This window comes from Lutra lutra, chromosome 14 (genome assembly GCF_902655055.1).
Source record: "Lutra lutra chromosome 14, mLutLut1.2, whole genome shotgun sequence".
NCBI lineage: Eukaryota > Metazoa > Chordata > Mammalia > Carnivora > Mustelidae > Lutra > Lutra lutra.
This window is the reverse complement of record NC_062291.1, coordinates 34149815-34162566: the sequence shown is the minus strand read 5'-3', so window position 1 is coordinate 34162566 and position 12752 is coordinate 34149815. Positions and strand designations below refer to the sequence as shown.

The 12752-nt window shown below is 39.4% G+C and overlaps 1 protein-coding gene across 3 annotated transcripts in view; it reads left to right on the top strand.

The window, feature by feature from the left end:
* Nucleotides 1-12752, top strand: part of ASCC1 (activating signal cointegrator 1 complex subunit 1) — a 101182-nt gene that overhangs the window by 3013 nt on the left and 85417 nt on the right. For all 3 annotated transcript variants that reach the window (XM_047703231.1, XM_047703230.1, XM_047703229.1), the window contains exons 3-4: nucleotides 339-438; nucleotides 5214-5311. In XM_047703231.1, the coding sequence (XP_047559187.1) occupies nucleotides 339-438; nucleotides 5214-5311 (198 nt within the window). The remainder of the gene's footprint in view (nucleotides 1-338; nucleotides 439-5213; nucleotides 5312-12752) is intronic.

Here is a 12752-nt window from a genome sequence, read left to right as displayed (position 1 = left end):
GATACATTTGTTATATGTGAATTATATCTCTATAAAAAAATAGAAAAAGATCTTTATTGTGTCTTAGCTTTTTGGGAGAAAACAGTTAAATAGTGGTATGTATGTACTATTTTTCCAAAGTGCTAAGACTGGAAGATTTAAAATAGTCATTTGTTTTTTTTCTTTTTCTTCTGAGAGCAAGTGAGAGGACTGTCAGAGCAGTGTTGTGCAATATAAAGTGTTGGGCTGTTCTTTGTGTGTGTGTATTTTTTTAAACCTTGAGCTTGGTTGGCCAGTGGGGAGAAGACTGTTGTCCACAGAGCAGCAACTGTGAGCGAGATGTTCTGGTTTCTCTGCAGGCTTCGTGGAGTGTGCAGAGGAGCCCTGTGATGCTTATGAGGTGGTGCAGACCCAGCAAGGTTTCCGGTGTACCGTGAAGGCCCCCAGCTTGCTCTACAAGTGAGTGAGTGTCTCTGCCACCCCCGCCCCCACCAGCTTCATGGGACACACTTCCAGGAAACTCAACAGGAACTGACTCTTTTCCAGTGCTTAATTACTAATGACCAAACAATTTAGTGTTTTATGTCCTCAAATTTCTAAGGACTGATTATGGATCAATGTCATCATTCCAAATGTATCACTAGGTCCTGTTGATTTTGCCTCTTAAATAGTTTTTGAATCTACCACTTATTCATTCTTTACTGAAAGACCAGAACCCTGCTTCATCTTTGTAGATTACTTCAAATAGCCACCTTACTAGGCTGTCCACATTGATTATTATTCTCCTCCCAAACAGTTCTTCACATTGAGGGTGCAGTGATCTTTCTAGAAGGCAAATGTGATCACTTCCTATGCTTAAATCTGTCAACATCCCTCCACTGAAGATGGAATTGTTCCATTGGAGTGATGGAATCTTGAATGTGACTTAGCCAGCCCTGCATTTTTCAGTCACAACTCATATCACTCTTTTTCTGGTTTTGCCCTTAAGCCTGGCTAGTTTTCAGTTTGTGAAATGTGCTCTGTTCCTTCCTGCCATAGAGCTTTGTCATATGCTGTTCCGTTTGCCTTATAATCTCTCTTCCTTACATGGTTTTATTATTCTTCCTTAGTGAACCTTGCTTACCACCATCATCCCTACCAACCACACTGACTACTATATGTTTTCATAACACCCTCTACCTTTCCTTTGTATAGTTTTTCAGCCATGTGCTTTACACTTATGTGCTTACTATTGGATGTCTTCTCCACAAGATGGGAGACATCTAGAGGGCTGTAATGTGTCTGTTCCATTAGCCTCCAATGTTTGTCAAAGACTGGTATGCTTTCTCCAAGGTTGTCGTTATGAATTTGCTTGGAAACTTTTTGATCACTTTAGTCCTGGGTTGCTTGCTTGTGTGATTGCCTACATTTTGTCTCATGGTTTAGCTTATCATCTGCCTTCAGCTCAGGTCTTGACCTCCAGGCCCTGGGGTCAAGCCCCAAGTTTTTCTCTCCTTCTCCCTGTGATCATGCTCTCTCTCTGTATCTCTCTCTCTCAAATGAATGCATAAAATCTTTTTTTGAAAAATATTTTATTCTTTTAAACTATATTTTATTTATTTATTTATTTATTTGTCAGAGATCACAAGTAGGCAGAGAGGCAGTTGGGTGGGGGTGGGGAGAAGCAGGCTCCCTGCTGAGCAGAGAGCCTGACTCAGGGCTCAATTCCAGGACCCTGAGATCATGACCTGAGCCGAAGGCAGAGGCTTAACCCACTGAGCCACCCCAATAAATAAATAAATAAATAAAAATTTTTAATTTTAATTTTAATTTTTTTATTTATGCTCCAATAAATAAAATCTTTAAAAAAACAGATAAACATAGCTTATGTGCCTAACTGGCTTCTTTTGGGTTTACATCTCTGGAGACAGACTGGTCTAGGAAGCGTGTAAATTGTTTTTCTGTGTTGTATCAGGTGACTCAGGTCTGTTCAAGCTCCTCTGTTAAAGGAGATCTACAAATATGGAGTCATTTACCTTTAAGCTCCACGAAGCAAATAATTTTATTTTCACCAATCTTGAAAATATTCTGCAACACCTATTGAGGATGAAATTCTTCTGTGGGAATGTGGCCAAATGGGAAACCAGATGCTAACTCTGACAGCTCATTTTTCTTTAAGGTTCCAGTGACATTTTCTTCTAAGAAACAAGATTTTAGAAAGTCACCATTTAGTTTCTTGATGAAATCGGTGTAACCGTTTTCCTCACTGCGTATATTTGCCACCACTGAGGTGTGTAAAAATTCCTTAGATGTCTGATTCCAACTTGATGATCTTCTGAATTCTATATATTCTAAGTATCATTGTATTCTGGATGACTTGCTTGTTAGATTAGTATTGATTCTGCTTAATTATAATTAATACACTGAATTTACTAGGACAGTTTTTTCTTATTAATCATTTCTGTAAGTTCATTTGGATCTAGGAAGAAATTACTTGACCAAACTAATTTATAATCAAATCCTAATTGTTGTAACTCTTATCCATGGACTAGATGTAACTCATTAGTTCTCGACGTCAGGTGCACATTAGAAGTACCTGGGTAACTTTCAAAATTCCCTATACTTAGGTGCACCCTAGGCCAATTAAATCAGAATCTCTGGGAGTTGGACTCAGGCATCATCATCATCATCATTTTTTAAAAGATTTTATTTATTTATTTGACAGAGAGAGAGAGAGAGATCACAAGTAGGCAGAGAGGCAGGCAGAAGGAAGCAGGCTCCCTGCCGAGCAGAGAGCAAGATGTGGGGCTTGATCCCAGGACCCCGAGATCATGACCTGAGTCGAAGGCAGATGCTTAACACACTGAGCCACCCAGGAGCCCAGGCATCATTATTTTTTGAATCACCCCAAGGTGATTCCAGTGTAGCTAAGATTGAGAACTACTTGATCAGGTAGGAATTTCTACTTAAATCTTTAATAAAAGAGTCACCTTTTTATGTGTATCTCCTATTACTGTAGTGAATATTTTAGACTCTGGCTATACTCTTAATTGGAAGGATGCCATTATGGGCTTAATGAGGATAGTATGGACTGTCCTGAGCTACGTGCCAATCACCGGGAAGCCCTTTTATACAAGATCACGTATAATCCTTACAACAACATTATTATACTTTGGTGTTATTCACTCCATTTTTGTAATTGAAGAAATAGACTTAGAGTGGTTAGATGACTTGCCCAAAACTTGAGTCTAAACTTCTGTAACCTCAACCACTTCCTTTCTAAGATGCCTAGACTATTAATAACACCTTAAGCCAGCTACTTGTGTGTATGTGTGTGTTTTTAAAGATCTTATTTTTAGGAGCACCTGGGTAGCTCAGTGGGTTAAAACCTCTGCCTCAGGCTCAGGTCATGATCCCTGCATTCTGGGATCAAGCCCCGCATCAGGCTCTCTGCTCAGCACAGAGCCTGCTCACCGCCCCCACAAACGGCCCACCTCTCTGCCTACTTGTGATCTCTGTCTATCAAATAAATAAATAAAATCTTAAAAAAAAAATAAAGATCTTATTTTTAAGCAACTCCACACACCAGCTTGGGGCTTGAGTTCACAACCCCCAGATCAAGAGTCGCAGGCTCTGTGGACTGAGGCAGCTGGGTGCCCCAAGCCCGCTGCTTTTTGTAAGGGGCTTCTCTACTAGCCACATGCTAACCAACAGTAGCCTGGGTGAAAGTACTCCTTATTGATAAGGCCTGGAAAGACAAGAGCCTGACAAAGTGGGTGCCATAGAATCTGTAGTTTAAGCCCAACACAGAGAAAAACTGGAGGGAAATTGTTGTGTTTCAGTCCTCTTCTAAACATCCTATTTTTGTTTTTGTGTTTTCAAACTGGCTTACTACAGTAGATCTTAATGGAAAGAATTGGACTGGTTATTCCAGGTAAAACAAATGCACAGTTTTAGACCTAGTCACCCATGTAGTTGGGCACTGTAATTGAAATCATAGAAGCTGAAATACTGTTGATAGTGGGGGAGTTTTATTCTCTTTATAGTCCTGTCTTTGAGTCTTTAGTGCTTTATGGACTCAAACTTTTCTCCTGGGATCCAGTAGTCTCATTTACTGTAGCACATCTTATCACTGTGGGTTCCAGAAGATAACCCTGGATTGTCAGAATTATTTATTCTAGGAGGGCCAGGCAATTAATGTAAATGAGTCACAGATGGTTGATGCGGAGTAGATGAAAGGCAGTAGGGAGTGATGGGGATTGCGATGAGCTCATGTTCGATTTTTAGGGACAAGAGCTTACTCCAGCCAATTATTGCCATGAGTTGTCAGATCTTCTGATTTTTCTAAAGAACCTGGAAATCTGCATTTTTGGGTGAAATTTTCCAATGTTTTGGTGAAATCTCCTGAACAAAATGTGTACATGCTGAATGCAGCTTGAGGGTTACCTGTTTACTCTTGTTGCTTTCAAAGCTATTCTGAATAGTCTGTCCTAAATGGTGGACCGTTCTCTTTGCTAAGCTCTTTACCCTTAATTTATTAATCAGGGATAATTCTTTTAGGATGAACTCCTACTATAGTTAATTTGCTCCCCAAAGGACAATGTTTTCCCCAAACTGTAGACCCACTGGTTGCTGGAAGTCCCCTTTGAGACGATGCCAGCTTTCTTTTCAATGAACAGCAGACCCAGATTTTGAATCTAATATTGAAGACCAAGGAGGTGTTGGGCATGGCCTGGTTATTTCTGTTTATTCATTAAATTGACTGTAGGGCGTCATTTTGCCAATGAGTACAATGCAACACATTCTATAAAGCTATATGACTTGTAATTTCCTCTACAAATATTGAGACTTTACTGAAGCACTTTTCTTTTTTTTTTTTTCTTTTTTTTTTTTCAAGGTTTTTTATTTATTTATTTGACAGAGAGAGATCACAAGTAGGCAGAGAGGCAGGCAGAGAGAGAGGAAGGGAAGCAGGCTTCCCGCTGAACAGCGAGCCCGATGCGGGACTCGATCCCAGGACTCTGGGATCATGACCTGAGCCGAAGGCAGCGGCTTAACCCACTGAGCCACCCAGGCGCCCCTGAAGCACTTTTCTTTAAGGGAGTGGCCACATATGATTTAAACATGAAATTTAAATAATTTCATTTAACCATTTTAATCATTTCATTTTAACCATGAAATGATTTAAACATGGAATTCTTTATTCTGGTACATTTGACTTAATATTCTTCCATTAATTTTTCTCTATATTATAGGCATATAGTCGGAAAAAGAGGGGACACTAGGAAGAAACTGGAAGTGGAAACCAAAACTTCTATTAGCATTCCTAAGCCTGGACAAGAAGGAGAAATTGGTGAGACTTGGTATACATGTTATATTTAGTTATATTTGCAATCACTTTTGTATGAGTATGGAATAGTGTGACCCAATGGAGGTATTTAGTGGTTGTATTCTTTCTTTCTTTCAGGCATTCTGGGGTAGGATTGAATAGTGACTATATTCTTTTTGGGGTTCTGTAGCAATTGGCCTTTTTATACCAGCTTCAATCTCCTAAATGAAAAAAGATGTAGTTATACAATCTTATCTTGAAATTGAGTATCTGGTCCTTCACTGTGTACTTTACTGTGTACTGATGTTATAAATTTATAAAGCTTCCAGATTTTGTTGTGTATTAGGAGAATAATTTTATGCTTTACTAGCTTGAAATGGAGTTTGTGAATTGTTTCAAGTTAGAATTAGAGAAAACCAGCAAGGTCAACAAATTTGCGATAAAATTCAGCCCTTTTCAGAAGGGTTCTCTTGTTTTTACCTGCTTTGTAGACTGGGAAGGATATTATAAAAGTAATGATTAAAATAACAACCCGATGAGTGCTGTGAAATGTGTTAGCCTGGTGATTCACAGACCTGTCCTCCTGGGCAAATAATACGTTATATGTTAAAATAAATAAATAAATAAATAAATAAATAAATAAAATACTAAAAACAAACAAATCAACCTGACTCAAGTAACTGCTCAAGTGAGGAAAAATAGTTCAATATAAATCAAGTCAGAAAGTGTGTGTACCAAGTACCACTGTGGACCAAGGGCACAGGCTTGTGTTGTAAAAGGGCTGTGAGTGAAGGGCACTGTAGGGACAAAATTTGAGGAAACTCATTCTAAAATGATAGGACTTTTTCAAAGTCAAGTAAGTACAGCAGCTTCCAATAATACATTTATTATAAATACCCATAGGTTTTATTAAGTTTTAGGGTAAAAAAAATTACAAGTGTTCTCATTTTGGGATGTGTAAGAATCATAACAGATACAACGCAGTTGAGTGTAGACCAGTGCTGTCCAAAAGGACTTTCTGTGATGACGGGAATGTTCTCTACCTCCACTGTCCAGTACAGACATCACTAGCACGTGTGATTGTGAGTACTGGAAATATGGCTAGTGTGACTGGGGAATTGAACTTTTAATTCCATTTCTTTCTAGTTCATGTAACTTTTCATTTAACTGGTTGCATGTGGACTCTTGTGTTGGACAGCAAATGCTAGAGTTTTCCCCAGCCCTTTAGTAATATTAGCAGACACTAATGTAAGAACTTCAATGACATTTTTGAAGGACTTTCATTAAAATATTTAGCTCTTTAGAATTACAGATAGAAAAACCTAGGTCTTTCCTTAAATTTTAAAGTTCAGGCTACCATGGTGCCTGGGTGGCTCAGATGGTTAAATGTCTGCCTTTGGCTTAGGTCATGATCTCAGGGTACTGGGATCGTGCTCCATATTAGGCTCCCTGATCAGCAGGGAGTCTGCTTCTCCCTCTCCTTCTCCCTCTGCCTATCCCTGCTGCTTGTATGTTTTTCTCTCAAAGGAATAAATAAAATCTTAAAAAAAAAAAAAAAGTTCAAGCTACAAGTATTGAAGTAATTTTATAATTGCAGTAAAGCTTATTTCATCATCTAGTTTTTTTTTCTGATTGTAAATTAATACATGCTTTCAAAAAAACCCCAAAGTTTTTACAGAAATTATATGTAAGGTATAAAGGGGAGTCTTGTAATATGAACCTCAGACATAATCACTATTAATAGTTAAATAGAGTCTTCCTTTTTTGTATCCATAGAGTAACTATAATAATTTTTATTGCAGTAAAAATTATAACATGCTATAAATGTGGAGATTTTAGCCATTTTAAGATGCCAGAGTCATTCCAAAACCTTTCCAAAAAAGGGTAGGCAGGTTGTAAAGATTCCATTTTGACTTAGAAAGTACAAATATTTCAATGTGAAACCCAGTGTGTCTAATCATTAAAAGTAAGAATTTAGGGGCGCCTGGGTGGCTCAGTGGGTTAGGCCTCTGCCTTCGGCTCAGGTCATGATCTCAGGGTCCTGGGATCGAGCTCCGCATCGGGCTCTCTGCTCAGCAGGGAGCCTGCTTTCCTCTCTCTCTCTGCCTGCTGTTCTGCTTACTTGTGATCTCTCTCTGTCAAATAAATAAATAAAATGTTTAAAAAAATAAGAATTTAGTGGAACTAATTTAATGAAAAACAAGAGGATAAATGGGCCTGTTGGTCTTTTAGGGAGGTAAAATATAGAAAAATCAAATTTGTTGTTTAGAGTAAATTGAGTTGTAATGTGAGACTAAGGCAGGTTGTGGCATTTGTTGCCATTTATTCATTTTCTTTTCCCTCTCCCAAATTAAAGCTAATAAGGAAAGAAATGATGTAGTAGGTTTTAATTTGTCCTCTCAACAAGGATCTGGTTATCTAGTCTGTTTTGAAGTCTAACAAAATGATATTATTATTGTAGTTAGAGAATTGGTTTTTAGAAGTTTAATGTTAATGCCTTTAATTCTCTTTTTCCTATCTACCTCTTGTTATAGTCCCTAGACCCTTGCCTCGCAAATTCTGGTCTTCTCAGGCATTAGTGTTTGTAGAATATTTCTTTTCTTTCTTTTTTTTTTAAGATTTTATTTATTTATTTGACAGAGATCGCAAGTAGGCAGAGGAACAGGCAGAGAGAGAGAGAGAGAGAGGGGATAGCAGCTCCCCGCTGAGCAGAGAGCCCGATGTGGGGCTTGATCCCAGGACCCTGGGATCACAACCCAAGCCTAAGGCAGAGACTTTAACCCACTGAGCCACCCAGGCACCCCTTGTAGAATATTTCTAACCTCATTTTATTTGCTCATTAGTCATTAACTGATCAACTTTGAATCTTTTCTGGAAATCAGACTGAGCACCTTTCAGTGAGTGCCCTTTTCAGTTTACTGTGTTACAAAGATGAAACCAACCTCTTAATGAAAAAGAATAGATTTAGCATTTTGTACCAGGCTTTTACAGAAATAAAACATAAACATAAGTTTTAAGCTTCCTTCCCTTCTGCTCCTTTTCCTTTTAGTTTCTAAGCAAATTTTTGGTCTTTGGCAGAGATAATTTTTTTTTTTAAAGATTTTATTTATTTATTTGACAGACAGAGATCACAAGTAGGCAGAGAAGCAGGCAGAGAGAGAGGAGGAAGCAGGCTCCCCGCTGAGCAGAGAGCCTGATGCGGGGCTCCATCCCAGGACCCTGGGATCATTACCCAAGCTGAAGGCAGAGGCTTCAACCCACTGAGCCACCCAGGCACGGCAGAGATAACTTTTACTTTCCTTTAATTTTGTCCCAGTTTGCCTTCGAACACTCCTTTATCAGTATTTCTTTTTTCTTTTTCTTTTTTTAGGATTTTATTTATTTATTTGACAGACAGAGATCACAAGTAGGCAGAGGCAGGCAGAGAGAGAGAGAGGAGGAAGCAGGCTCCCTGCTGAGCAGAGAGCCGGATGCGGGGCTCGATCCCAGGACCCTGAGATCATGACCTGAGCTGAAGGCAGAGGCTTTAACCCACCGAGCCACCCAGGCGTCCCTTTATCAGTATTTCTTTAGCACAGTATTTGAGTACCTGTTATGGATACTTCCCTTCATTGAGCATTGAGTCTTGGATTCTCCAAGTATTCTGCCGGATAATATAAATGATGCCATTAGAAAACACCATATGTCACAGACCTGTACCTCTGGGGCCAATAGTACATTATATGTTAATAAAAAATTAAAAATTATAAAAATAATAATAATAATGAAAAAAACACCATATGTCTACTTACATTTTTTGGCTCTTACTCCTATAGATTTTTGACTTAGGCAAATGGTTCTCAGGCTTTTGTTCATTCATTCATTAATTCTTTCATTCAGAATTTACTTTTCCTAGGAATGTCTATCTTGTTTCCTTGTAGCAAATAGGTATGATATTTTCATTCTTTTTTAAAAAATTTTTAATTTTTTTATAAACATATAATATATTATTAGCCCCAAGGGTACAGGTCTGTGAATTGCCAGGTTTACACACTTCACAGCCCTCACCATAGCATATACCCTCCCCAATGTCCATGATATTTTCATTCTTATTGAGGAATAGAAAGGTTGTTCTTATAGAAAATTTCACATCCTTTAATGGAGAGTATTAGGATAAGTAAATGGAATTATTTCTTTAACTTCTGTAGTTGCATGGAAGGACAAACTTTGTGGTCTTTAAAGCACAGAACCCATTTTGCTACTATTAGAGTTAACATTTCAATATTTTATATCATATTTATAAGTCTGTCTTTAACAGTTTTCATAAATAGTCTATTGAAATGCCAGTTTTGTTCATTGCTCATATCTTTTGCACCTCTCCTTAGTTGTTCTTTTGAACCAAGCCCTATTGGTTCTATAGCCTGAGATTTAATCTCTGCTTACACTGAGATTGTGTAGTCCCCAAATGCTTTTGTTTCTTTGCAGACAGTGAGCTATGCTTTGTGCTGCCCCCCCCTTTTCATTTATACACAAAAACATAGCCCAGATTAGAGAAGGCCAAATTAATACCAAAACAGGGACATTTGGTATCCATCCATATAATGTATAGATAAGGATTTTACTTTATTATTATTATTTTTATTTTTTTTATTTTTTAAAGATTTTATTTATTTATTTGAGAGAGAGACAGTGAGAGAGAGCATGAGCTAGGAGAAGGTCAGAGGGAGAAGCAGACTCCCCATGGAGCTGGGAGCCTGATGTGGGACTCGATCCCGGGATTCCGGGATCATGACCTGAGCCAAAGGCAGTCGTCCAACCAACTGAGCCACCCAGGCGTCCCAGGATTTTACTTTAATTTTCTGTTTTCATAAATATATGAGAGGATTATATATAATAATCTCTTTGGTTTCTCACTGTAGTGAATCTCTAATAATTGCTGCCATAGTATTTTTTTAAATTGAGGTAAAATTGACATGACAAAGTTCCATTTTCTGCTCTTAACTTGTTATTGTTACTTGAATTTCTTCTTCTTCTTCTTTTTTTAAAGATTTGATTTATTTATCTGACAGAGACACAGCGAGAGAGGGAACACAAGGAGGGGGAGAGGGAGAAGCAGGCTTCCCGCCGAGCAGGGAGCACGATGTGGGGCTCGATCCCAGGACCCTGGGATCATGACCTGAGCTGAAGGCAGATGCTTAACGACTGAGCCACCCAGGCGCCCCTGATGTACTGTTCATACTCTTTTGGTGTGTGGTCAGAATATACACAACATAACGTTTACTATTTTTTTTTTTTAAGATTTTATTTATTTATTTGACAGAGAGAGATCACAAGTAGATGGAGAGGCAGGCAGAGAGAGAGAGGGAAGCAGGCTCCCCGCTGAGCAGAGAGCCCGATGCAGGACTCGATCCCAGGACCCCGAGATCATGACCTGAGCCGAAGGCAGCGGCTTAACCCACTGAGCCACCCAGGCGCCCTAACGTTTACTATTTTGACAATTTTTACTTTACGCGAACTCTATATCTAACAGTAGGGCTCAAACTCATGACCTCCATGTCAAGAGTCACGTGCTGTACGAACTGAGCTATCCTGGGATCTCCCATTTGGACCATTTTAAAATGTTTAATTGAGTGGCATTTGGTACATTTACAGTGTTGTGTAACCATCGCCACTATCTGGTTTCAGAACATTTTTATCCTCCAAAAAGGGAGGATACCTCATACCCATTTAACTGTCACTCCCCACTCCCTACCTCCAGTCCTTGGCTACCACTAATCTGCTTTCTGTCCCTCTCCATTTGCCTGTTGTGGCTACTTTCTGTAAATGGAAACATATAGTGGCATTTTGTATCTGCTGTCTTCCACTTAGTGTAATGTGTTCAAGATTCATTAATATTTTTGCACGTGTCTGTACTTCATTCTCTTTTTCTGGGGGGTGCTAAGTAATATTCCATTGTATGGAGATAGGACATTATGTTTATCCATTTATCAACGGGGCACCTGCATTGTTTCTGCCTTTTGGTATTTTGACAAGAGCTGCTCTGAACATCGTGTGCAAGTTTTTTTGAACACCTGGTATTTTATTTTATTTATTTATTTATTTTTAAATAGTTTTTCAGGATTTTTTTTTTTTTTTGTATTTCATGTTTTTTTTTTTTTTAAGATTTTATTTACTTATTTGACAGGCAGAGATCACAAGTAGGCAGAGAGGCAGGCAGAAAGAGAGGAAGGGAAGCAGGCTCCCTGCTGAGCAGAGAGCCCGATGTGGGACTCAATCCCAGAACCCTGAGATCATGACCTGAGCCGAAGGCAGAGGCTTTAACCCACTCTGGCACCCAGGTGCCCCTCATGTTGTTTTTAAAAATCTATTCTTTTTTTTTTCTTTAAGTAAACTCTGCCCCTAATGTGGAGCTCAGACTCATGACCCTGAGATCAAGAGTCACATGCTCTACTGACTAAGCCACCAGGTGTCCCTGAATCCTGCTTTTACTTCTTTTGGATTTCTATCTAGGAGTGGAATTCCTGGTCATAAGGTAGTTCTCTTTTTAACTTTTTTTTTTTTTTTTAAGATTTTATTTATTTATTTGACAGAGCGAGATCACAAGTAGGCAGAGAGGCAGGCAGAGAGAGAGAGGAGGAAGCAGGCTCCCTGCCAAGCAGAGAGCCCGATGTGGGACTTGATCCCAGGACCCTGAGATCATGACCTGAGCTGAAGGCAGAGGCTTAACCCACTGAGCCACCCAGGTGCCCTCTTTTTAACTTTTTAAGGAACTGCCATACTTTTCCATAGCTGCTGCACCATTTTATATTCCCACCCGCAAGGTATGGGGGTTTGCTAGGAAGCTATATAGCGTTTTTAACTCATTTTTTTATTTAAAGGTTTTTATTTATTTATTCAACAGAGAGAGACAAAGTGAGAGAGGGAACACAAGCAGGGGGAGTGGGAGAGGGAGAAACAGGCTTCCTGCCGAGCAGGGAGCCTGATATGGGGCTCGATCCCAGGACCCTGGGACCATGACCTGAGCCAAAGGCAGACGCTTAACGCCTGAGCCACCTAGGCACCCCTTAACTCATTTTTCTACTTCATGAGGTGTTCTTAAGGGTATTCTGGTTTTCTTGCTTGTTTTGTTTTTTAGAGGTTGGGGGGAGGAGCAGAGGGAGAGGGAGAGAGAGAATCAGCAGGCTCCCCCTCCAGCAAGAACCCAATGACATGTGGGGCTTGATTTCACAATTCTGAGATCATGATGTGAACTGAAATCAAGAGTTGGACAATTTTTTTTTTAAGATTTTATTTATTTGACAGAGAGACACAGCAAGAGCGGGAACACAAGCAGGGAGAGTGGGAGAGGGAGAAGCAGACCTCCTGCTGAGCAGGGAGCCAGGTGCGGGGTTTATTCATGACCTGAATAAAAGGCAGCCGCTTAACAGACTGAGCCACCCAGGCGCCCTAAGAGTTGGATAATTGACTAAGCCACCCAGACACTCTA